At 39.2% G+C, this 24,539-nt stretch overlaps 1 protein-coding gene across 1 annotated transcript in view; it reads left to right on the top strand.

The window, feature by feature from the left end:
* LOC126094512 (casein kinase I) overlaps positions 1-24,539 on the top strand; it is a gene marked incomplete in the record, with an annotated part of 305,729 nt that overhangs the window by 221,764 nt on the left and 59,426 nt on the right. The window contains 4 exon segments of the mRNA XM_049908923.1: positions 2,417-2,568; positions 7,115-7,229; positions 18,018-18,137; positions 20,360-20,529. Coding sequence (XP_049764880.1) covers positions 2,417-2,568; positions 7,115-7,229; positions 18,018-18,137; positions 20,360-20,529 — 557 coding nt within the window.

Here is a 24,539-nt window from a genome sequence, read left to right as displayed (position 1 = left end):
ACACTACTCCAGCCTCGTTCTATTGTCATAAGTTTCATGACCTTCGCACAGAACTTCGCGATAGTACCTTTGTGTACACTGATGGCTCTTGGACTGACCATTGTGTTGGATGTGCCTTTGTCATTGGAACTGACGTTTTTTGTATTGAATTCTGGAACACTGCTCAGTATTTACAGCAGAGCTCTCCGCCCTGTATTGGGTCATGCAATACATCCAGTGACACAGGCTTTTCAGTTGCGTCATCTGCTCCGACTCTCTCAGTGGCCTTGTCTCTGTGTGCTGTACACTGTCCATCCAGGAAAGCTGTCACTTGCTCACTCTTGATGCAATCACTGTGATGTTTATGAGGGTTCCTGGTCACGTCAGTCTGACAGGAATCGAAGCCGCAGATGCTGCTGGCAAGGCTACAGTCTTCGTACCCCAGCCTGCTAGTTCTTACATTCCCTCCGATGATATCTGTGTTGTCAGGTGGCAGGTTGCAGGTGACATCACTTTGGCATCATCATTGGTCATCCCTTCATGGGAACATGCTCTGGGGAATTGAGCCCCTCCCAGCGTCTTAGGCGACCTCCTCTCAGCCCTGTCACTGTGAGATCATTTTAAATATGTTGTGTATTGGGCCCTCCCTTTTAGCCAACGCCATTTGTTAAGTGGTGCCCCCCCCCACCACCACCACCACCACCACTTTGTTCTCGTTGCCCTCAACCTTTGACAGTTCGTCGTTTCCTAACGGAATGCCCTATTTTTAACCACTTACATTCTCATTTACGTTTACCATCCGAGTTATCGACAATTATAGCGAACAACCGCGTTTACTTTTTGTCCATTGTAGCAGTATGATGAAGGACATTTAATCTTGTGTTCAGGACCTTCGTTTCTCTACGTTGTATTTTATAGACCTTTCCACATACATTTTTTTTAGCTGTCTTTCCTTTTGTTGATTGAGCTTAACATGTAGTCGTTTTTCACTCTCCCCCACCTGCCCCTATTTTGACATGGGCATGTATGACCCTAGTTGTTTTTGCACCCTAAAACAAAACAAAACAGACAAATGAGATTATAGTTATCACAACCTTAAATTTACAGGCGCATGGCTATTGGTACATTGAACCAAAGTGCACAATCTAATCTGTGATTTACACATAAGACAGACTCTCCTCACCCTAATTAATCGTTGGTGCATAAAAATAGCATCACTGTGTAATATGATTTATTTGTTGTGCCACAATTTTGAAGTAAAATGAATACTCAGTTAGGAACTTAAGTGTCAACAGAATAATAGACAAAAATTATCTGTATCTAATGTGCTTCTTCGAAGACAGAAGTTGACTGCATCAAACAGTACAGTGGAATGACTTCTGACTGTATAACGCTTGAATAGTGTACAGTGCAGGTCAAAAGCAGGTACTCGAGAGGCTACATACCTGATTGACTCAATTTTTAATATGGTTGTGCATTATTTTGAAGGCAAGTTTTTCAGTAGATGTAGTAACTACTTTTTCGTGAAGAGATTCACTGGTATCCTCTTTGATTGTTTGTTGTAAATGTAACATGTACATAATAAGCTGTGATTTAAATTGAGCATCTTTTATGGCTTTGATTTCATTATCACATTCCATTACATATAGCTTTCACTCATAACTTACAATAATATTGAATGAATTTGGGACTGATATTACTGTCAAAAGTTGTCTGCTAGATATGAGAAAACTAGTTAAAGAATACTTAGAATTTTATTAATGCCCATGTTATAACAGATATTACTAGAATAAAATCATGGACTTAATAATAAAAACATCTCGATATTGCAGTCCAAAAGATTAGTAGCAGGTATATCAATGTGTTGTTGTTAAGATGATTGAGTACCACATAGCAGATTGTAACATAATTCGTTCTCAATACTAATTGATTCTTCTGATGTTCCATGTGTGGCATCTGATAAATAATTTTTCTGTAGTTTGAAGAAATGCCATAAATTTAAAAAATATCATCTGTGCATTATCTTCCTACGTCACGAGCTTTCGTACCATTGGTTGATGATGCCATGTGTGTCAGATCATCAAACATAATAGTAAAACTTGAATAGTAGAGGCACAAAATATTAGTTGTAAAGATGTGTATTACATTACTGTCTTTTTGCCATAAATTTATGTAACTGAGATAGAAACAATGTTTCATACCTCAACTTGTGATGTCACAACTGGCATATTGCTGTAACAACTTACAAAGATATTTATGCTTGTTGTTAAATTTCGATTATTTCTGTACAAGCTTTGCAAACTTTTTGAAGAAAGAACTTTGCTAGCTTTTACATAAATAAAACTTAAAAGAAGTGTGGGGTGTAGGTGGACAACAGTGAGAGTGAGAGGAGGTCCCCCAAACATTCAGGAGATCAGATGTAATGTATTGCTTTTAGAAGGCATCCCGCAAGTGTACTACTACGGGACGTGCGATGGCCGCTACAATGCCATGGTGATGGAACTGCTGGGCCCCAGTCTGGAGGATCTCTTCGTTCTTTGTAACCGCAAATTCTCGCTGAAATGTGTTCTCATGATAGCCAAACAGGTGGTAAGTATAATCCACCATCACCCCACGCTAATCTGCTATACTCGGTGCTCCACACACCACCTGTTTTGTGGATTGTGGAACACTATCTTTTTGTGTTGTTTACCTCTTACTTTGCAAGGTAATTTCAAACTTGCAAGTGGTAAAGTTTGATTGTTGCATTTTTATGGGTTCTTCGCTTTCTGTGTTGTGGTTTTTGAACTTTCTTATTACTACTTTTACCGCAGCTGCTAGGTATATTTGGCACGTATTGTATTACAAAATATGGGAAGGATTAAAACACTGGAACAAAATGCTTTGTGTAAACCAAGCTAAATTTGTGTTATGACTTCTATAACTAAAGCCAAGTGAAGTGTTTTGATCATATTTCGGGGAGCTACAGTTCCCTTGAATATAACTGAAATTAAATAAGATTGCTTTTGCCTAGATAAATTTCATTGGTTTGCACCCAACATTCTGAGCCCTTTTGCTTGTCTGGAAAGTCATTCATACTTTCTTTATCACTTCTTATCTCCCAATAGTTGCTCCTACAGAAGTATTAAACATTGTTTTTCAAACATTTGTTCTTGTCTCTTCAGTAACATCTCTAATTATATGCCATTACTGCTTATGATGTTATATGTCTGTGCTATATTTGTTTTAAACTGTTGCTTTACCTACCTACATGTCAGATACCCTAACATGCTCCTCTTGGACCAACATTTTCTGTCATCTTTATGTTCATATATTTCCACAATATTAACCGAACATTTACCCCAAGTAATCTGATTATGATGAGGTTTATCTTGTACTTAAGAATGTATGTATGTAAGGAAAGAAAATGGGAAAAAAGGAAAAGAAAACGAGAAAATCGCAACACTGAAAGAGAAGTGTCGTAGTTTATATTCAAATATTTTTTGTGACTTTTTCCCTTTTTTTGTTTCCAAAGGCGATTTCTCATAAGTTTTACATCCATCCCTTCCTTCTATATCTTTCCATTCCTTATCACTAGTGTCATCACTTACTCATCCATATTTTTTCCATTCATTTCGAACTTTTGTAGAAGGAATCCCTGAGGTGTTCTACTTCGGACCTTGTGGGAAGTACAACGCGTTAGTTATGGAGTTATTAGGACCCAGTCTGGAAGATTTGTTTGACCTGTGTGGACGAAGGTTTTCTCTCAAGACAGTCCTTATGATCGCCACTCAGCTTGTAAGTATAAAGGTTGAAAATAAGTAGTTCTGTATCTCCCCAGCAGTATTTCTTTGTATTGTGTGACCATTTCGTAGACTTTGGTATTTTTCGTTTACTTTTCTTTACACTTTATTTTCATATAAAATTTCCTGAATATCAGTGTCCATTTTTCTTTTTTGTATCATTTCAGTTATTATTGCAACAAATGGTACTGTCAGTGAATTTTTAAGGAGATATTGTCAACTAATTCAGCATCAAGACAAACTTTTTTTTTATATGAAGCACATTGCTGGGCTTCCATTGAAACCTACTAAAAACTTGCAAGATGAAGGACGTGTTCTAGCGATTTGCATCAGTTATTTACATTTTCGTTTGGTTTCATTTTCAGCCCAGATGTTTGATGCTGCATTCATTCTTCATTAATCCATTCATTCCACATCACTATTCATGATGGGAAAGTTTCCTTTTAAGCCTAACTCATATGTTGAAACTTTGTTTTCATGTTAGTTGAAGCCCTCACTGTAAAGCTCAGTGAAGTTGAGCACCAATTTCCTTCATACTATGCATGTTTTGAGAATAGCTCTTTTTCCTATGTTAGGAATTGGATATTTAAAAAAGTTCAGAGTAGTTTTGCTAGCCAAACTTCCATGTAACTAAACTTTTCTCAAAATTGGGGCGTTCTTTCTCGACACTTCTGTCATACTCTGAAATTGTGTTTTGGTGCAAGAGGAGCAAGGGTACTCAAACATTCCTTCTTCTGTGTGTCTTTGGTATCTTAGTTTGTTTTTCTTCCTATGTGTAAAATTATACAGATGCATATCTTAGTTTGATTTACTATGTCAACAAATTGTGTCTCAAGTTAATCCCCGTAGTAATTTATGTAATTATTAAAAATCTTTCAGTGTGAAAAACTTTTTCATTACTATTTATTAGGAACATTGAATTTTACATAACATTTTCACGCATATTGTGGGTAATGGAACAGCTACTGCAAGTTTATTGACACCATCATCTGCAAAATGGCAAGGGTCTTAAGAAGATATTTTTTTGAAGTCATTGAAGAAAGACAGAAAAAGTTAAGATATTTGATAAAACACAGACAAGAGGTCTTCGCCATTGCAGAAGCTTCACCTGTGATTCAAGTTAGAGAAAGGGGAGATGATCTAATATTAAGATAAGTAGTGTGGAAATTTGAGATAAAAAGTGAAGTTTTAAGAAGAATGGTCCTGAGGATGGCAATATAAATGTGTTTCAAGGAAGGAGAATGACTGACCACACAGTACATATGCAAATTATAGCAGCAGGGTACTAAGAAGGTTTGAAGTGTTACGTATGTGAAGAAGTACTAGTATAATCGAAGAATGCTTCTTTTATGATTTTTACTTCCAGGCCACATGAGCTGTTCTACACTAATACTAGTGTGCTGGAAATGGTCATGTGACTTGAATACCTGATGTTTATCCAGCCCTTTTGCTTCATTATGTTAAAACATGTTTATTTTTTGGAGGGGGGGGGGGAGGTGGTAGATTAATTTTTTCTTTAGTGATAGTGGAATTTGAGATACCATGAAATATAGTGACACCTATAACTGATAATTATGCAGGTAAATCAAATGTCAGACTAAAAGAGCCATGTCATATCACAAGAATTGGTATTTACTGAAACTGCTGTGAAATGAAAGCTGCTTTTTGACATGAGACGAATACAGTAAGAGAGGCACTTTCATATGTAACATAAAAGTGTTGCACTACACCTGTCTTAAGTTAATGGTTCAGTAACACAGAACTTCAGAGAGCACTGACTACCCATTGTCTTGTGACTGTATGCTTTATGCATCCAGGTATTTATGTATATACGTATTGATGTATATACCAAACAGATATGATAAAAAAAGTATTGTTTCTTGTTGTACTGTGAAGACTGAATAGTGTCTTCATTTAGTGACCACATTTTATTTTTATTGTTATCTGGTGTGTGTATTGTACAAGTGGAAAAACTGCAATAATTCGCATGGAGTGGCTTTTACCGACAAAGACCTTATGGTGTCCATGATTCATTTATGATCTTCAATGCATCATACTTTCTGGTTGTGATAGACTGTCACACTTCAAAGTGAGCACATGAATACTTAAAATCAGATGTGCATTAGCAGCAGGTTACCTTATTTTTTTATTTTGGGGGGTGGGGACGGGGGGGTGAAATCGTCTTCCTTTTCTGGGATTAAAATAATGGCCTATCAGTAAATAAGATGACTGTGTTGTTTCTGCACGAATTTTGGTGTGTACCCTAGAAGGGAGTTGCTAACCTTAATGGCGTGGAGGCCTTGCGTACAGTTACTGACTTGTTTAATAAAAGTGGTGATTGTTCTGTACAGCAAATGCTGTGGATGTGAAAGTCGTTGGTCCATTTCTGCATCTGTTTTACAGCAAGAAAACACATCATACACTTCATAAGTATCAACAGCAGTGAAGATCTTACTGCAGCTTGTAATGTCAGGAAATACCGTTTTCTTGGCAGTGGCATAGTTCCATTAAAATATGACTTTATTAGATATTTGTGACTTCATTATTTCATTGTGTTGCATTTTTCTGACAAGCCACATTATTTTCATCATATTTTATGTCATTCTTTTGGCATTCCCTCATCACTTTCCGAGACTGTAATGTAACAATGAACTATATTCCTTACTGTATTTCTGTTAATGTCAGACATATGCCTGCACTAATAATCATGTCTTTATCTCTTGTCTTCCAGTTGAAATATTAGTCAACAAGTATTACACCTATATTACCCTCTCTTATCATAGTTTACAGGCATCCAGAGCATCAGTTGACAAGTGCAGATTTTCTAAATCTTTTTAAACCATTCTCCCCCCATAGGAAAACTTGATAATTAGGTATTTGTTATTTTCTTCCCTTTATGATTCATCTGCTTTGGTATTAGGCAAGCTCTTTTTCTTTTGTATAATTCACTTTGAGTCAGGGGTAAAGAGTACTTACGTTTATCATTATGCCCAAGGTGAAAACAGTACAAAAATTTGCCATTACATGTAGTTACAGTTCTTCTTCACATTAACTGGAAGTTCAATATTAGATGAAATGATAGCTATATGATACATTTTGCCATTGATATGTTATAAATAATGCAGGGATGAAAGTGTAGCATTACTGTAGTTTATTTCCAATATGTCGCCACCCAACTTGAATTTACTATATCAGTAAATCTTAATTTCTGTCTGCATTCATGATTTTGAAGTTTTTTATTGCAATTTTTATATATAAGACTGTAACATAAGCAAAAAGATTTAGTAAATTATTGAATTTGTATTGATTTCCTCCCTGGTATGTGCTTAACAAAACAAAAATTGTGTTTACAGCTTCATAGGATAGAGTATGTACATAGTCGACACCTGATATATAGAGATGTCAAACCTGAAAACTTCCTCATAGGACGTAGTACTACAAAGAAGGATAAAGTTATACATATTATAGGTATGTATTTGTTGTTTTAATATTGTTATGATCTCTTTTATATTACCTGCAAACTTTATATTGATCCTCCAGAACAATGAGCTCTTTTATTGTGCTAGAATGTTTGGAGAATGCTCCATCACCTGCATGCAAGGGGGGGACAGTTCGAGACAACCACAGCTTGGCACATTTCCTTTGTCTGTCCTCTATAGCAATGGCAATAACAGCTTGGAATCAGAACTGAATATCTTAAGCACCAACATCCTCTGGTGTGGCCTAAGAGGACAAAAAGCATGGACCCCTACCCCCAGAATATGACAGACCTACAAGCCAGTACCACAATTTTGACAGAATGCTACTCTATTCCAAGCAATTATTACTTGTAATAAACTACAAATGGTCAAAGGATTGCTACTGCATGATGGTTCACCCTCCGATTTCCCTGAAAGGACTTAACCACATGTCTTTATCACATTGGCCATATTAGCATTGCCCACAGGTTCATTGCATGGTGCAAGGACCCAACCCACTGTGGTTGTGGTGCTTTCAACCAAGTGGGGTTGTGGTGCACACCTGCAGTTGACTCATATACTTGATGAATCTAGTAACTGAAATAGATGAGAACTTGAGTGACTTACTCACTTCTGTTTTCACAGATGATACTCAAACAGCAAATCAGTTTCTACAAATTTTAAGAGCTGTTGGTTTTTATAAGAAAATTTGACAGTGTTATGTCAGATGTGGGATAAGTGTGGGCAGACTGCCTCTTGCTACAGTTTGGAATTTGAGAAGCCTTTGGCTTTACTTGGCCCTTGAACTGACATAATTTACAGAAATTTTTGTTCATTCTATACATTCTTTCACCCTTGCATCCTTCCTGTTATCTTTTATAAATTTTACCAATGTTTTCTGGAAGCAATGCAGCCATTTACAAAGTGCCTGTCAGATTTAATTAAAACAGGTAAGTGTCATGTAAGCAGTTATTTTATTGTATAAATTTACTACGTCAGTATTTGATATCTCACAGTTATGGCCACTTCTTGCAGGTAACATGTTAACTCTCCATAAATTTCAATAGTGTTTTGACTCAGTAGGTTTTTAGGGTTTGTAGACAATGTAACCACATTTTGGTGAGAGCTTGCACACTTTACTTTGGTGTGAAGAGTATTTAATGCATTCCAATATGAAGAGGTTAGATTTTCATCTTTGGATGTACACTGCATGGTGTGCAGGAAAACATATATGCCTCAACCTTAATCGAATAGTTGATATGTATCATGTCTCCTTGGAACATACAAGATCTGTTCAAAAAATACTGGAACATTCGTAATTTCACACCAATGCTATGATGGAGTGAAATGCAGTTGGCTTGGCTCCACACGCCTGTGTTTGATATGTAACTGCCAGAAGTTTCATTGTCGTATGTCTGTTAGTTATTGTTCAGTGCTGTATTGAATAGAACGTTGTGTCACGCGGTTACCAAATTTCAAGATGGCATAGTTAGAGGAGCAACGTATTTGCATTACTCGAGAATACCTTTACAGAGACACACCAGATGATGCAGGAAGCCTATTGTGACGAGTGCATAAGCCATAATTGGTGTTATCAGTAGTTCACACTGTTTAAAAAGTGGCAGAGCAGACAGAAGTTAAAGGTGATCCTCTGACTGTCTGAGAGATTGAAGAAGAATGTGAACATTTCAGTTGGATCATGCCATGAATTCCTAACACAGCATCTTAGAAAGCTTCTTGTTGCTGCCACGTTTGTCCCATGACTCAAGAGTCAAGATCAGAAAGACCTTTGCCGCGCAATCTGTGAAGAGCTTTTGGATCACACGAATAAGAATGAGATGACCCTTGTGGACTTCGTTTTTGTTTCCAAAATTGAATAGCCCATTGAAAGGATGAAGATTTGTAACTATAGACAAGATAAAAGAAAATTCGCAGATGGGGCTTTACGTGATCCAGCAAGAGGCATATCAAAACTGCTTCTGGAAGTGGAAACAGCATTGGGAGCAGTGTATCAATTGTGGAGGACAGTATTTTGAAGCAACCATGCACATTAAGGTAGGGGTAAAAAATTTTGTGGACAAAGTTGGGGATGTTTTTGAACAAGATGTTGTACACTATGTGATCAAAAGTATCTGGACACCTGGCTGAAAATAACTCCAAAGTTCATGGCGCCCTCCATCGGTAATGCTGGAATTCAATATTGTGTTGGCCCACCCTTAGCCTTGATGACAGCTTACACTCTCGCAGGCATTCATTCAATCAGGTGCTGGAATGTTTCTTGGGGAACGGCAGCCTTTTCTTCACAGAGTGCTGCACTGAAGACTCTGTGTAGGCCAGTCCATTACAGGGATGTTAGTGTCATGTAACCACTCTGCCACAGGCTGTGCATTATGAACAGGTGCTCCATTGTGTTGAAGGATGCAGGTGCTATCCCCGAATTGCTCTTCAACAGTGGGAAGCCAGAAGATGCTTAAAACATCAATGTAGGCCTATGTTGTGATAGTGCCATGCAAAACAACAAGAGATGCAAGCCCCCTCCATGAAAAACACGACCATACCGTAACACCACCGCCTCCGAATTTTACTGCTGGCACTACACACGCTGGCAGATGACGTTCACCAGGCATTTGCCATACCCACACCCAGCCATCGGATCGCCACATTGTGTACTGTGATTTGTCACTCCACACAATGTTTTTCCGCTGTTCAATCGTCCAATGTTTACGCTCCTTACACTAAGTGGGGCGTCGTTTGGCAATTATCAGTGTGATACGTGGCTTATGAGCTGCGTCTTGACCATGAAATAAGTTTTCTCGCCTCCTGCCTAACTGCAGTTTGGAATTCCTGTGTGATGGTCTGGATAGAGGTTGCCTATCTCTCATTACGACACTCTTCAACTGTTGGTGGTCTCTGTCAGTCAGTAGAAAAGGTCGGGCTGTACGCTTTTGTGCTGTATGTGTTCCTTCACATTTCCACTTGCTCTCACGATGTCTAATGATTATTGAGGTCACTGATATGGAGTACCTGGCTGTGGGTGGCAGCATAATGCACCCAATATGAAAAACATATGTTTTTGGGGGTGTCGGGATACCACTTAATTACCAATACATAAGCACAGTTTTGTATTTCGAACTTTTTCACACTGTTCACCATGTTTCACCTTCTTTTTGTGGTGTACTGTTATTCTTTCACCACTTGATACAACTATCCCAGATGTCCAGCATAACTTCCAACCCCTACTCAGACCTGGGGACCCAGAACAGAATTTATCTTCTGGTGAATCCATCTCCTTCCTCACACACACACACACACACACACACACACACACACACACTAAGGGCAAAATCCAAAATGCCACATTTTAGCCGGCTACTGTGCTCCCCCTGAAAGAAAATCCATGTTCATCGACCAACATCTCCAACCAATTGGCTGTAACCAAGCCTCTCATACTAAGGGTGCAAACCACTTCCTGCACCAACCCCTAATCATGCCTATCCCATTACAACCTGGTTCCCTACTTGCTACTGTTCTCACCTTCCTATACACTGACATCTTCCATGCCCATAGCCTTGTCACCATCAAACAGTGTTTCCCCAAGGTGCCTCTTGCTCCAAATTCATCACTGATTTCGCTAATACACCTAACCAATTTCATCCTCGCACATAACTACTAATCCTTTGAGTGTAAGATGTACAAGCAAATCTGCTGCATGGCCATGGACACTGGCAACCTCCTATGCCAATTGGTTTATGGACCTTCTAGAAGAAACCTTCCTAGCCTTCCAAAACATCAAACCCTGTGCCTGTTTCAGTTTTGTCGAAGATATCTTCAAGATTTGGACCCAGAGCCAGGATACCTTATCCCCATTCCTCCACAGCCTCAATACCTTCTCCCTCCCTCACTTCACCTGGCCCCACTTGCACTTTCCTGGTCATCGACCTCCAACCTTGAGGGTTCCATCCAAAGATATGTCTATATCAAGATCACTAAACATCAACAGTACCTGTATGTTGACAGTTGTCATCCCTTACACACCAAAAAATTACTCCCTTATAGACTGACTATCCAAGGGAAGCCCATCTGCAGTGACAAAAATTTTGTAGCCCAATATGCTAAGGCCTGCACTGACAGGACTCTCTCATACATGGCCTGGAGACTGATTTCCTGTGTGATACTGTCAATCCTCCTCCCATCCCCAGGAATCAGTTGCAAAACCCTCTCATTATCCAGTGTCATGCTGTATTGGAAAAACAACCGTAATGCCACACTCGCCTCCAATCTTTTGCCTGGTTCAGCCACCATGTGTGTCCTTCTCCAGTCCTGTCACAGGCTTATCCTACCTCATTAGAGGCAGGACCATCTATGAAAGCAGACAAATGGGCCTTTGTACATCTGCATCCTCTCTGCCGATGACCACACAACCTTTCCCAATGTCCTCCTCATACCAAGCCCACTACCTCTTCCCTGATCCTCCTAGCCAACCAATTGCTGACCTGCAGTTATTTCACTTTCAGCAGCAGAAACTATAAAAAAAATTGTGATACTGCCATGGGTGCTCACATGCCACCATCCCATGGAAACTTACTTGTGAGCCATATGTGAGAATCTGTTCCATCCAATCAACATCTAAAATCCCTTGGCTGGTTCATATTTTGTTAATGGCATTTTCATGATTTGGACATGTGGCAAGGACAATCTATGCTCTTTCCTCTATAACGTCAACACCTACTCCCTAGTTCTTCTCGGCTCAAGATGTTGATCTCCAACTTGCAGATTGCTTCCTCCACTAACAGTACTTCTACTTCGACAGCTGTCACCCATTCCATCTCAAACAGTCCATTCCAGGCATTCAAGCCACATCTGCAGTGGAAAGCAGGAGTGGTTGAAATATACCGATAATCTTCCCAGAGCCATTATTGACAGAAAATATCCTAGTCACCACCATCATAAACAGATCTCTTGTGCCAGATCCTTCTCCAACACCAGTAAACATGTGAACCTGCTACTGGCCAGCAGTTGTCGGATCACCCAGCATCATCCTGGCCTTGAAATGCTCAACCACATCCTTCACAAGTGCTTTGACTATGTCCCATCATGTCCTGAGATGAGGGATACTCTACCCAAAATCCTGCTCCCGTCGCCCGTAGTGTTCTGCCGCACTCCCGTATATCCCTAATCCCGCACCCTGAGAGTCATTCCCTTATTGTTAGCTCAGGTGCAAGACCTATCTCGTACACCCACCCTCCACCTCCAATTGCAGTCCAGTCACAGGCATCTCTTACCCAAAAAACGACAGGGCCACATGTGAAAGCAAACGTGCTATATATCAGCTGTGCTGCAATTACTGTGCAGCACTCTGTATGGGCGTGATAACTAGCTAACCATCTAATTTCATGAATGACAATTGCCAACTATGGTGAACCATAGGCTTTACTATCCTGTTGCCCAACAGGCTGCACAGCTCTACACAAATTATTTCACTAGCTGCTCCACTATACAGGCCATTTGGATACTCCCTTCCAGCGTACTATGTAGGTGGGAATTCTCTCCAACATATCCCACCCTCTCGCAGACCCCCTGGACTAAAATGTCTGAAACGTGTTCCCACTGCCTCCCATTACTTCTCCCATCACTCTTCCCCCTGCTCCATTCACATTCTCTTTCTCCCCATTCCTCCCCTCCCCTCTACCTCCTCCCCTCCCCTCCCCTCTACCTCCTCCCCTCCCCTCTACCTCCTCCCCTCCCCTCTACCTCCTCCCCTCCCCTCTACCTCCTCCCCTCCCCTCTACCTCCTCCCCTCCCCTCCCCTCTACCTCCTCCCCTCTACCTCCTCCCCTCCCCTCTACCTCCTCCCCTCCCCTCTACCTCCTCCCCTCCCCTCTACCTCCTCCCCTCCCCTCTACCTCCTCCCCTCCCCTCTACCTCCTCCCCTCCCCTCTACCTCCTCCCCTCCCCTCTACCTCCTCCCCTCCCCTCTACCTCCTCCCCTCCCCTCTACCTCCTCCCCTCCCCTCTACCTCCTCCCCTCCCCTCCCCTCTACCTCCTCCCCTCTACCTCCTCCCCTCCCCTCCCCTCTACCCCCTCCCCTCCCCTCTACCCCCTCCCCTCCCCTCTACCACCTCCCCTCCCCTCTACCACCTCCCCTCCCCTCTACCACCTCCCCTCCCCCTTCTACCTCCTCCCCTCGCCCTTCTACCTCCTCCCCTCGCCCTTCTACCTCCTCCCCTCGCCCTTCTACCTCCTCCCCTCGCCCCTCTACCTCCTCCCCTCCCCTGCTCCCCCCTACCCTCAACCCTCCCCTTCCCTTATACCCACCCCTTTCTCTACCCTTCTCTTTCCCTCCTCCATTCCCATGCCGCCCTTCCGCCTCCCGCTGACGCCCTTCCGCCTCCCGCTGACGCCCTTCCGCCTCCCGCTGACGCCCTTCCGCCTCCCGCTGACGCCCTTCCGCCCACCGCTGCTACCGATCCACCTCCCCCCTCTACCATACCCTCCTCCCCCCCCTCACCACACCACACACACACTGTCTTGCTCTGTGTTTCCTTCCCTCACTTACACGTTCTTCTATCTGAATTCCTTTCATCTTGTGCAGCCACTGAGTCATCTGTCAGGAGGCCTATCTCGTTCTGTCCTGCAACCTGCTTCATGTGTCCTGTACCCCTCTCCAGCTGCACCACACCAGGCAACTAATTTCAATGATAGAAAATCATTAATCAGTCTTACTGCAGCTGTAGGAGTGTATGTTCCGGTGTTTGTGTGTGTTATGTATTTTCTGTTGCTAGAAAATTAGCATGAGCTCCTGTTTCTAAGCTTCTCTCATTGTTCCATTGTAGGTGAGTGCTTGCATTTCCCTTATTTTATGTATTGTTTCATCCAGGAATTCCATTATTGAAATATTGTGTGAACTTGAGTTGAAGGTCTGGCTTAAAATCTGAGGTGGATTATCTCAAGTTTTCCACTGAGGAGGTTTGGGAATAAGATCACAATTTTATAAGATTGTTCATTACCTTGAGAGACATATCACTGTAATATATGTGGTGTATATTTCATTTTTATACATTTTAATTAGTCACCCTAAAGCATGGGTACATGGAGATTAACAAATCTTCCACAGTGTTGTGCATCAATAATAATAATAATAATAATAATAATAACAATAATAATAATGACTCAAACATCCCAGAGCAAACAAACAAAGAACAGCATGCATAAATTAAACAGTCAGAGGAAAACAAAATCTTAAGGCAGCCACCAGAACAAGCACAAATAGAACACGAAGTGACACACATGTTAAATATAGAAGAAAAAAATCAGCTGACATATAGAATACAAAGACACAAATACAGACATTAGACCATTCTTGCATAGACCGCCAAATAACCCACTAGTCGAAACAACAACAACACAATCATACACAACAAAATAAATGAAAATACAACTATGGAAGAGTTACAACTACTGGTTTATATAGGAGCACTCACTACATAAAATATACACACTAGGCAGAGATCAGAAACAACCAACACACAGAAGAAACCCACAAAACCAGCATGGCAACACAGGCTACAGATCAGAATAGAAAAACTGAGAAAAGACATCGGACAGCTAACAAAATTTATAAGAAATGAAATATCAGACAAAAAATGAAAAAGGTTAGGTAAAATCTCTCAACAAGAAGCGATAGAGCAATTAGATGAAAAGAAGCAGAAATTACAGGCATTGGCCAAACGACTTAGAAGATACAAAAAAAGTGAAAATAGAAAGAAACAAAACCAAACATTGAAGTCACCTGAGCAATTAATTCTACGCACAATTGGAAAGCCCCTGGAAAAGATAAAATAGCAAATTTCTGGCTAAAGTAGTTCACCTCAACACGTTCACATCTAACTAAATTATTTAACAGTTACATTGCAGACCCATACACTTTCCCTGATACACTTACACATGGAATAACTTATCTGAAACCTAAAGATCAAGCAGATACAGCAAACCCAGCTAAGTATCGCCCCATAACATGCCTACCAACAATATACAAAATATTAACTTCAGTAATTACACAAAAATTAATGACACATACAACATGGAACAAAATTATAAATGAAGAACAAAAAGGCTGTTGCAAAGGAGCACGAGGATGTAAAGAGCAACTGGTAATAGATGCAGAGGTGACATATCAAGCTAAAACTAAACAAAGGTTGGCACACTATGCATACATTGATTACCAAAAAAGCTTTTGATAGTGTACCCCACTCATGGTTACTACAAATATTGGAAATATACAAAGTAGATCCTAAATTGATACAGTTCCTAAACATAGTAATGAAAAATTGGAAAACTACACTTAATATCCAAATAAATTCAAATAATATCACATCACAGCCAATACAGATTAAGCGTGGAATATACCAAGGAGACTCATTAAGTCCTTTCTGGTTCTGCCTTGCTCTGAACCCACTATCCAACATGCTAAATAATACAAATTATGGGTATAATATTACTGGAACATACCAACACAAAATCACACATTTGCTATACATGGATTATCTAAAACTACTGGCAGCAACAAATCAGCAACGCAACCAATTACTAAAGATAACAGAAGTATTCAGCAATGATATAAATATGGCTTTTGGAACAGACAAATGTAAGAAAAATAGCATAGTCAAGGGAAACCACACTAAAGAAGAAGATTACATATTGGATAACCACAGCGACTGCATAGAAGCGATGAAAAAACAGATGCCTATAAATATCTAGGATACAGACAAAAAATAGGAATAGATAATACAAATATTAAAGAAGAACTAAAAGAAAAATATAGACAAAGACTAACAAAAATACTGAAAACAGAATTGACAGCAAGAAACAAGACAAAAGCTATAAATACCTATGCTATACCAATATTGACCTACTCATTTGGAGTAGTGAAATGGAGTAACACAGACCTAGAAGCACTCAATACACTTACACGATGACAATGCCACAAATATAGATTACATCACATACATTCAGCAACAGAAAGATTCACATTAAGCAGAAAGGAAGGAGGAAGAGGATTTATCGACATAAAAAACCTACGTTATGAACAGGTAGACAATTTAAGAAAATTCTTTCTAGAAAGAGCAGAAACTAGCAAAATACACAAAGCAATCACTCATATAAATACATCGACTACACCATTGCAATTTCATAACCACTTCTACAACCCTTTAGATCACATAACATCAACAGATACAAAGAAAGTAAATTGGAAAAAGAAAACACTACATGGCAAGCACCCGTATCATCTAACACAGCCACACATCGATCAAGACACATCCAACACATGGCTAAGAAAAGGCAATATATACAGTGAGACGGAAGGATTCATGATTGCAATACAGGATCAAACAATAAACACCAGATATTACAGCAAGCATATTATTAAATATCCCAATACCACAACAGATAAATGCAGACTTTACAAACAACAAATAGAAACAGTAGATCACATCACAAGCGGATGTACAATACTAGCAAATACAGAATACCCTAGAAGAATGACAATGTAGCAAAAATAATACATAAACTACTTGCCATACAACATAAACTAATAAAAACAACACGTTCCCACATACAAGTATCCACCACAAAATGTAGTGGAGAATGATGAATACAAATTATACTGGAACAGAACCATTATAACAGATAAAACAACACCACGTAACAAACCTGACATCGTACTCACCAATAAAAAGAAGAAATTAACACAACTAATCAAAATATCCATACCCAATACAACAAATATACAGAAGAAAACAGTAGAAAAAATTGAAAAATACATCCAACTGGCTGAGGAAGTCAAAGACATGTGGCATCAGGATAAAGTTGACATCATACCAATTATACTATCAACTACAGGAGTCATACCACACAATATTCACCAGTACATCAACGCTATACAGCTACATCCAAACGTATATATACAACTACAGAAATCTGTAATTATTGATACATGTTCAATTACCTGAAAGTTCCTAAATGCAATATAACATATACCATAGAGTTAAAAAGGAAGTCACGCTTGATCAAGGTCCGCGTCACTTTCCATTTTTAACCAGACATAACGTCTGAGACAGGAAAGAGAAATAATAATATTTTGTGCTCTGAAATTCTCATAATAGGCAATAATGATGATTAACTTTGTCTAAAGAACTGCATAATAATACCCTGTTGCAGATATGTTCATAAATATCAGAGGTTTTTCCCAGCTTCCTGTGCCCCTTCTCCAAAGTGTTGACATTGCGAAAATGCAATCTTGCAAAAAGTGATTCAGGTGTATTTGGGGTTGAGTGGACATAAATTCTTACAGAACTAAAGTACTATATCATTGTGTGTATCCTGTATTTACGTATATAGTGCCATAAGGATAAATTATTAAATAATAAGTGCAATTAAACTGTCCTCATAAGAGGTAGAGTTGAATACCATGGTGCTTTACTAGCCCTGTACATATTGGAGGTGTTTGCCCTTGCAATCCTCTGATCTCTGAACTGAAATATCCCCTATAGTTTAACGTGATCTCGGAACCATAGTGGAATGTCATTTTTAACATTAACAAATTGTTGCCAGAAGTCATAAGTGACAGTAAAAAAAAAGTAGGCCCGATTACATTTGTAGTAAAACATAAAAAAAAAGCCACTTAGCCACTGACAATCAGCAATGGTACAAGTAAGGTAGCTAAGTTTTCATTTTCTATGTAATATATTTATCTACAGCTCTCAAAACTATATATGTAAATGGCTCTTATGATTGCAGATTTTGGCTTAGCGAAGGAGTATATAGACTTAGAAACCAACAAGCACATACCATATCGGGAACATAAAAGTCTAACTGGAACTGCAAGGTATATGAGCATCAACACACATTTAGGCAAAGGTAAGCTAAATGTTGCCTGTTGCATACAATTTGAAATTATTTCCTAATCATGTAGGCAGTTTAGAAAAGTAGGAGAATTTTGTTATATCAACAATAACATTAAAAGGATGGATTGCCACTCACTGTGAAGATGACATGTTGAATTGCAGACAGGTACAATGAAAAGACTGTTACAAATGGAGCTTTGGGCCTAACCCTCCTTCAGAAAGGAAAATGCTAACACAAGCAAGCACAAATGACCACTTTGGCCGGAGCAGCCATAGTTAGCGCTCTTGTGTGCATGAGGTGTGATTGCTGTTGCAAATATGTGTGTGTTTTCTTCCTGAAGAAGACTTCGTCTGAAAGCTCAGTGTGTAACAATCTTTTTCATTTTGCTTATCTGCAACTTAGTGTGTCGTATTTATGATGAGTAGTAGTCTGTCCTTCTTATAATAATGTTGATATTCCAATCTGGACTACCCATTGCTGGAATTTTGTTGTGTTTTGTATCCATATTCCAAGAATGTGAGATAATTTGATGATACATAATGTAAATAATAATAACAAAGTTACAGCTTTATCTGGAACCCAAAGTCCATTACAACCATTAAAATATAATCGAAACAGTTGAGAAGAAAACAGCACTTACAGTGGATGAATTAGAATACTTTGTCACTATTATGAATAGTTGCCACATGATGATTTTCTTTTATCTCGGTCTTTTCAATCTATACTATGAAATTGATGTATTGGGTATATTATTTTGAAATATAGCTCGAAAAAAATAATTTCCGTTTAACAACTTGAAAAAGTTTCACACAAGATACTGAACTGTAAAATATGCTGGCTCATAGTCTCTCCCCTACCTCTCCCAACACACTCCCCTCTCCCCCCCCTCCCCCCCCCCCCCCCCACCACCACCACCATCACCACCACCCTCCATAGATGCTGTAACTTACCAAACGAGAGAGCTGCTGGTATGTTGATGGACACAATAAAAAACACACACACAAATTTCAAGCTTTCGCAACCCAAGGTTGCTTCATCAGGAAAGAGGGAAGGAGAGAGAAAGATGAAAGGATGTGGGTTTTAAGGGAGAGCGTAAGGAGTCATTCCAATCCCGGGAGCGGGAAGACTTACCTTAGGGTAACACACATCCATCCGCACATATACAGACACAGATGCAAGATATTCCACTCCGTGACAGAATGGCAATATACTTTAAACATGATAGGTGTCCGGCACATAGCACACGTGCAGTTGAAGTGGTATTAAATAGAATATTTAATTACAGATGGATTGATTGTAGAAGCACCATACCATGGCCTGCTCGTTCACCGGACCTTACATCTCCAGACTTCTTCCTTTGCGGAAAATTGAAAGATATTTGTTATTGTGATCCACTGACAGTGTTTGAAAACGTGTCAGCTCATTGTCAATGCATGTGCGACAATTATTGAAGACATCTACTCGCTGTTGTGAGGAATTTCATTACACATATTGCCAAATGCATTTGAGTTGAAGGAAATCATTTTGAAAATGTGCCAAACTCTTTGCCTTTACAAATGTCTGCTTGTGTCTGTGTATATGAGGATGGATATGTGTGTGTGTGCGAGTGTATACCTGTCCTTTTTCCCCCCTAAGGTAAGTCTTTCCGCTCCCGGGATTGGAATGACTCCTTACCCTCTCCCTTAAAACCCAAATCCTTTTGTCTTTCCCTCTCCTTCCCTCTTTCCTGACGAGGCAACCATTGGTTGCGAAAGCTAGATTTTGTGTGTATGTTTGTGTTTGTGTGTGTGTCTATCGACCCTGCCAGCGCTTTTGTTTGGTAAGTCTCATCATCTTTCTTTTTAAATATATTTTTCCCACGTGGAATGTTTCCCTCTATTATATATATATATATATATATATATATATATATATATATATATATATATTCATTTACACGAACATGAGCCCTAAAAAGAAACATTCATTGTCTTTAGTTCTGAATTAAGCAGTATTTATTAGAAAATATCTTACAGTTAGTTAAATATCTTACAGTTAGTTATAGCTTATGCTTTAACAAGTTCGTTGGATTTTTGTCACTGTGTACACTTAGTGTTAATTTTTTTTTCTTTTATTATTGGAGGAACTGATAAATGAAAAACATACATTATTATGTCTGCTAAATAAACAATATGCAGTTTACTCTTTCCTGATTTAAAATAAAAATTGTTTTCTATTGGTGACTATTATTTCAGAGCAAAGTCGTCGAGATGACCTTGAAGCCTTGGGTCACATGTTCATGTACTTTCTCCGAGGAAGCCTTCCTTGGCAAGGGCTGAAAGCTGATACCCTTAAAGAGCGCTACCAAAAGATTGGTGACACAAAGAGGGCCACACCAATTGAAGTGCTCTGTGAGGGTCACCCAGGTGATTATTCTTTATTTCACATATATTTTCAACATAGGCTGCCCCATCTCACCCTTTCTTGTCCCAACCTTGACCAAACTGTGGATGATAGTGTTGTTTAGGTGAGTCATATCCAGTAATGTTATTTTAGCCTCAGTTTACATGCAGTGTTGTTCTTAATTAGATAAAGATTACACAGTTGTAATATATTCTACAGCTGCACTTAACAAGCTGCCTTATAGTATGTGATAGTGTGTATGTAGTATATTGGCTTTTCTATACTATTTGCAAATGGGGTGTGAGCGTAACTATGGTCTGTAGTATAAAGTACTGTGAGGTACTAAATGTTGGTATAGATAGCCGTTTCCAGTGTCTGTAAAATTGTCCTCTAATACCTTTAACTTGGTGAAGTTAACTAGCTGAATATTCATGGTGACTGATTGATGCTGTCAGAGCTAACCACTATCGACTGCTTACCACCTCTGATGGCCATTGAACTTAGTGTGGTGATTACTTCTGCATGCAGTGGTTGTGCAGTCATCAGTATGACTATTGCTGTGTGTTGAATAAATAGTCAAATCCCAGATAACTAACACTATGTATGTTCTGGGATCTCAAACATATTCAAAGAAAAAGTGCTTCATAAGTAAAGCCAACCAGTTCATAACTTTTACTTGAAAGTTTTGTACTTCAGCTCTTCTCAGAGCCAGGATATTATGAATTAAGATTGCAGCAGATAGAAATTAAAATTTATTGACATAAAATTCTTTGCTCCTCCGTGTGCCAACATACTCAGATTCTGAACACAATGGTTGTGCAAAACTCAATTTGTGCTTTTCTTGCATTACATACTGAAAACAATGTATCAAGACAGTCGTGTAGTGAATGCAGAATTTCTTGATTTCCAAAAAACTATTTGACTCTGTACTCCTCCAACTCTTATTATCAAAAGTACAATTGTATGGATGTCAAATGGAATTTGTGACTGTATTTTAGTTTCTGCATCTACATCTACACTGATACTCTGCAAGCCACTACTAGTTATTTTCTTTCCTGTTCCACTCGCAGGTAGAGCGAGGGAAAAAAGACTGTCTATATGCCTCCGTATGAGCCTTAATTTCTCATATCTTATCTTCATGGCCCTTACATGAAATACATATTGGCAGCAGTAGAATCATTCAGCAGTCAGCTTCAGATGCCGGTTCTTTAAATTTTCTCAATGGTGTTCCTTGAAAAGAATGTCCCTTTCCCTCCATGGATTCCCATTTGAGTTCCCAAAGTGACTCTAACACTTATGTGCTGTTCAGACCCACTGGTAGCAAATATAGCAGCACACCACTGAATTGCTTCGATGACCCCTTCAATCTGACCTGGTATGGATTAAGCACTATTAAAGACTAGGTCGCACCAGTATCCTATATACCGTGACCTTTACTTTCCTAAAATTTTTCCAATAAACCGAAGTTGACAATTCACCTTCCCTACCACAGCCCTCCCATGCTTGTACCATGTAATAGCGTTTAGCAATGTTACGCCCAGATATTTAAGTGACATCACTGTGTCAAGCAGGACACTAGTAATGCTGTATCTGAACATTACAGGTTTGTCTTTCCTACTAACCACATTAACTTACATTTTTCCTCATTAATCATACAAATTAGAAATTTTCTCTAAGTCATCTTTTATCTATCTACAGCACTCGACTTTGACACCTTAACATACATCACAGCATCATCAGCAAGCAACTGCAGATTGCTGCCCGCCCCATTCGCCAAATCATTTATGTATATAGAGAACAACAGTGTTCCTATTGCAATTCCGTGGTGCACTCCTGAAGATCCCTTGTCTCTGATGAACATTGACCTCGGAAGACAGTATACTGGGTTCTATTACTGAAGAAGTCTTCAAGCCACTCACGTATCCTATTCCATATGCTCTTATCATCATTGACAATCTGCAATGGGGCACTGTGTCAAATGCTTTCCGGAAATCTTGAAACAGGGACTCTGCCTGTTGCTCTTCATTCATAGTTCACAGTATATCATGTAAGAAAAGTGCAAACTGAGTTTCACGTGAGTGATGCACTGAAACTGTGCCGATTCATGGACATAAGCTTCTCAGTCTCAAGAAGATTTATTTTATTTGAAACGAGAATATGTTCAAGGATTCTGAAGCAAACTGAAGTTAGGGATATTGGTCTGTAATTTTACCCTTCTTGCGTACAGGTATTGAATGTGCCAAGGACTTTATGCTGAGCGAGACATTCACAATAAATGCAAGCTAGGTAAGGGGCCAGTGCTGCAGAGTATTCTTTGTAAAACCAAACTGGGATTGAATCCAGACCTGGTGACTTACTTGCTTTCAAATCTTTCAGTTGTTTCTCTACACCAGGGATGCTTATTAATGTGTTGTCCACACAGGAGTCTGTCTGATGGTCAAATGACAGCATGTTTGTACAATTCTACTGTGTGAACAATGTCTTGAATGTGAAGTTTAGAACTGCAGCTTTTGTTTTGCTATCTTTAACTGTGACACCAGGCTAATCAACAAGAGATTGAATGTAGCCTTAGGTCTGCTCAGTGATTTTGCATTGGACCAGAATTTTCTTGAGTATTCTGCCAGGTCTTTGGCTAAGGAAGACCAAGTATGTTATTCTGGTTTGAGAGTCATCAGTGGATGCATAAATAACTTCAGGCATCACCCAAGAAAAGAATGCTGTGAACATTGCTGGTCATGTTGTACTTTAAAGATCTGGCAAACAATATGAATAATAACGTTAAACTTTTTGTAGGTTATTCAGTTACCTGTAATGAAATATTTTCTGAAAATAAATAAATAAAATCTGTGAAAATAGCAAGTCACTTCTTTATAAGATTTCAGTGTGTTTTGGACGCTTGCTTTAAATGTTCAGAAATGTGGAATTGTGCAGTTCATAAAATGCAGAAATGTAGTATTGTATGACAACAATATCAATGGGTGCCGGTGAAGCCAGTGAAATATATGGATGCTACTGTATGTGAGAATATGAAACGAATTCATTGGTAGGATACTGCAAAAAATATAATCAGCCTATGAGGAAGATTACTTAAAAAAGGGGGGGGGGGGGGAAGTGACCCATCCTAGAATAGTAAAGTGTTTTGGTTCCATACCAGAGAGTCCTATAGTCCTAATGGAATATTGAAGCTGTACAGAGAAGGCAGCACAAATGGTAAAAGGTTTGTTTGACAGATGGGAGTGTCATAAAAATAGGGGAAACTGCAAACTGGTGTATTATGCTTCTTCCAGTACACCATACACAAATTCACTGGGAAGAAGCACTAATAACAGAGTGGTTTGCAGACTATGAATGTAGATGTAGAGGGAGCATTTTGCTTTATTTCAGTAATTAACCTTACCACTTGTTACTTTATGTATGAGCCAAGCGAAACAGGGAGGAGAGCAGATTGTATTCCCACTGTTATGGGGGACTTTTCAGTAATGCAAGGTTTCCATTTAGTTGGGGAGGGGGGGGGGGGGGTGGGGGGGGGGGCGGGGGTGGGGGTGTAGGAAACTCCCAAAGGTACTACGCATATCTGCATGGTGCTATCAGTGTTTTTCTTTTTGACTTTAACCATGATGTGAAACAAGTTCTAGTGTTATCTTGTGTTGTTAGCATGTTTAGTTACTAACAAACAGGAATATGGAAACATAGATTGGGTTTGGAAATTTATTTGAGAAGCGTGCACACTAGCAAATGTGTGCACCAACATTGCTTACGAATTTTGACTTTTTTTTTAGAGTGATTAAAAGATCTGCAGCATTACACTTCATTCTATATTTCTTGTAGTTTTAAAATATTCATAATTATTTCCTAATCAAATAATCAAGGACTTAGTTCTTTTAGTACCATTGCATTTAACACTGACAAGTCATTGCTCCAGTTTAAGAACATAGAGGTTGAATGAAAATATGGGAACACTAGGACTAGCGCATGTTTCAACATAGATACAGATGGTAACCAAGCCTTCAGATTGTGCTGTTGTATGTGACC

Source organism: Schistocerca cancellata, chromosome 8 (genome assembly GCF_023864275.1).
Source record: "Schistocerca cancellata isolate TAMUIC-IGC-003103 chromosome 8, iqSchCanc2.1, whole genome shotgun sequence".
In the NCBI taxonomy this organism is placed as follows: domain Eukaryota; kingdom Metazoa; phylum Arthropoda; class Insecta; order Orthoptera; family Acrididae; genus Schistocerca; species Schistocerca cancellata.
Note: the sequence above shows the minus strand (reverse complement) of the source record. Positions and strands in the feature narration are given on the sequence as shown.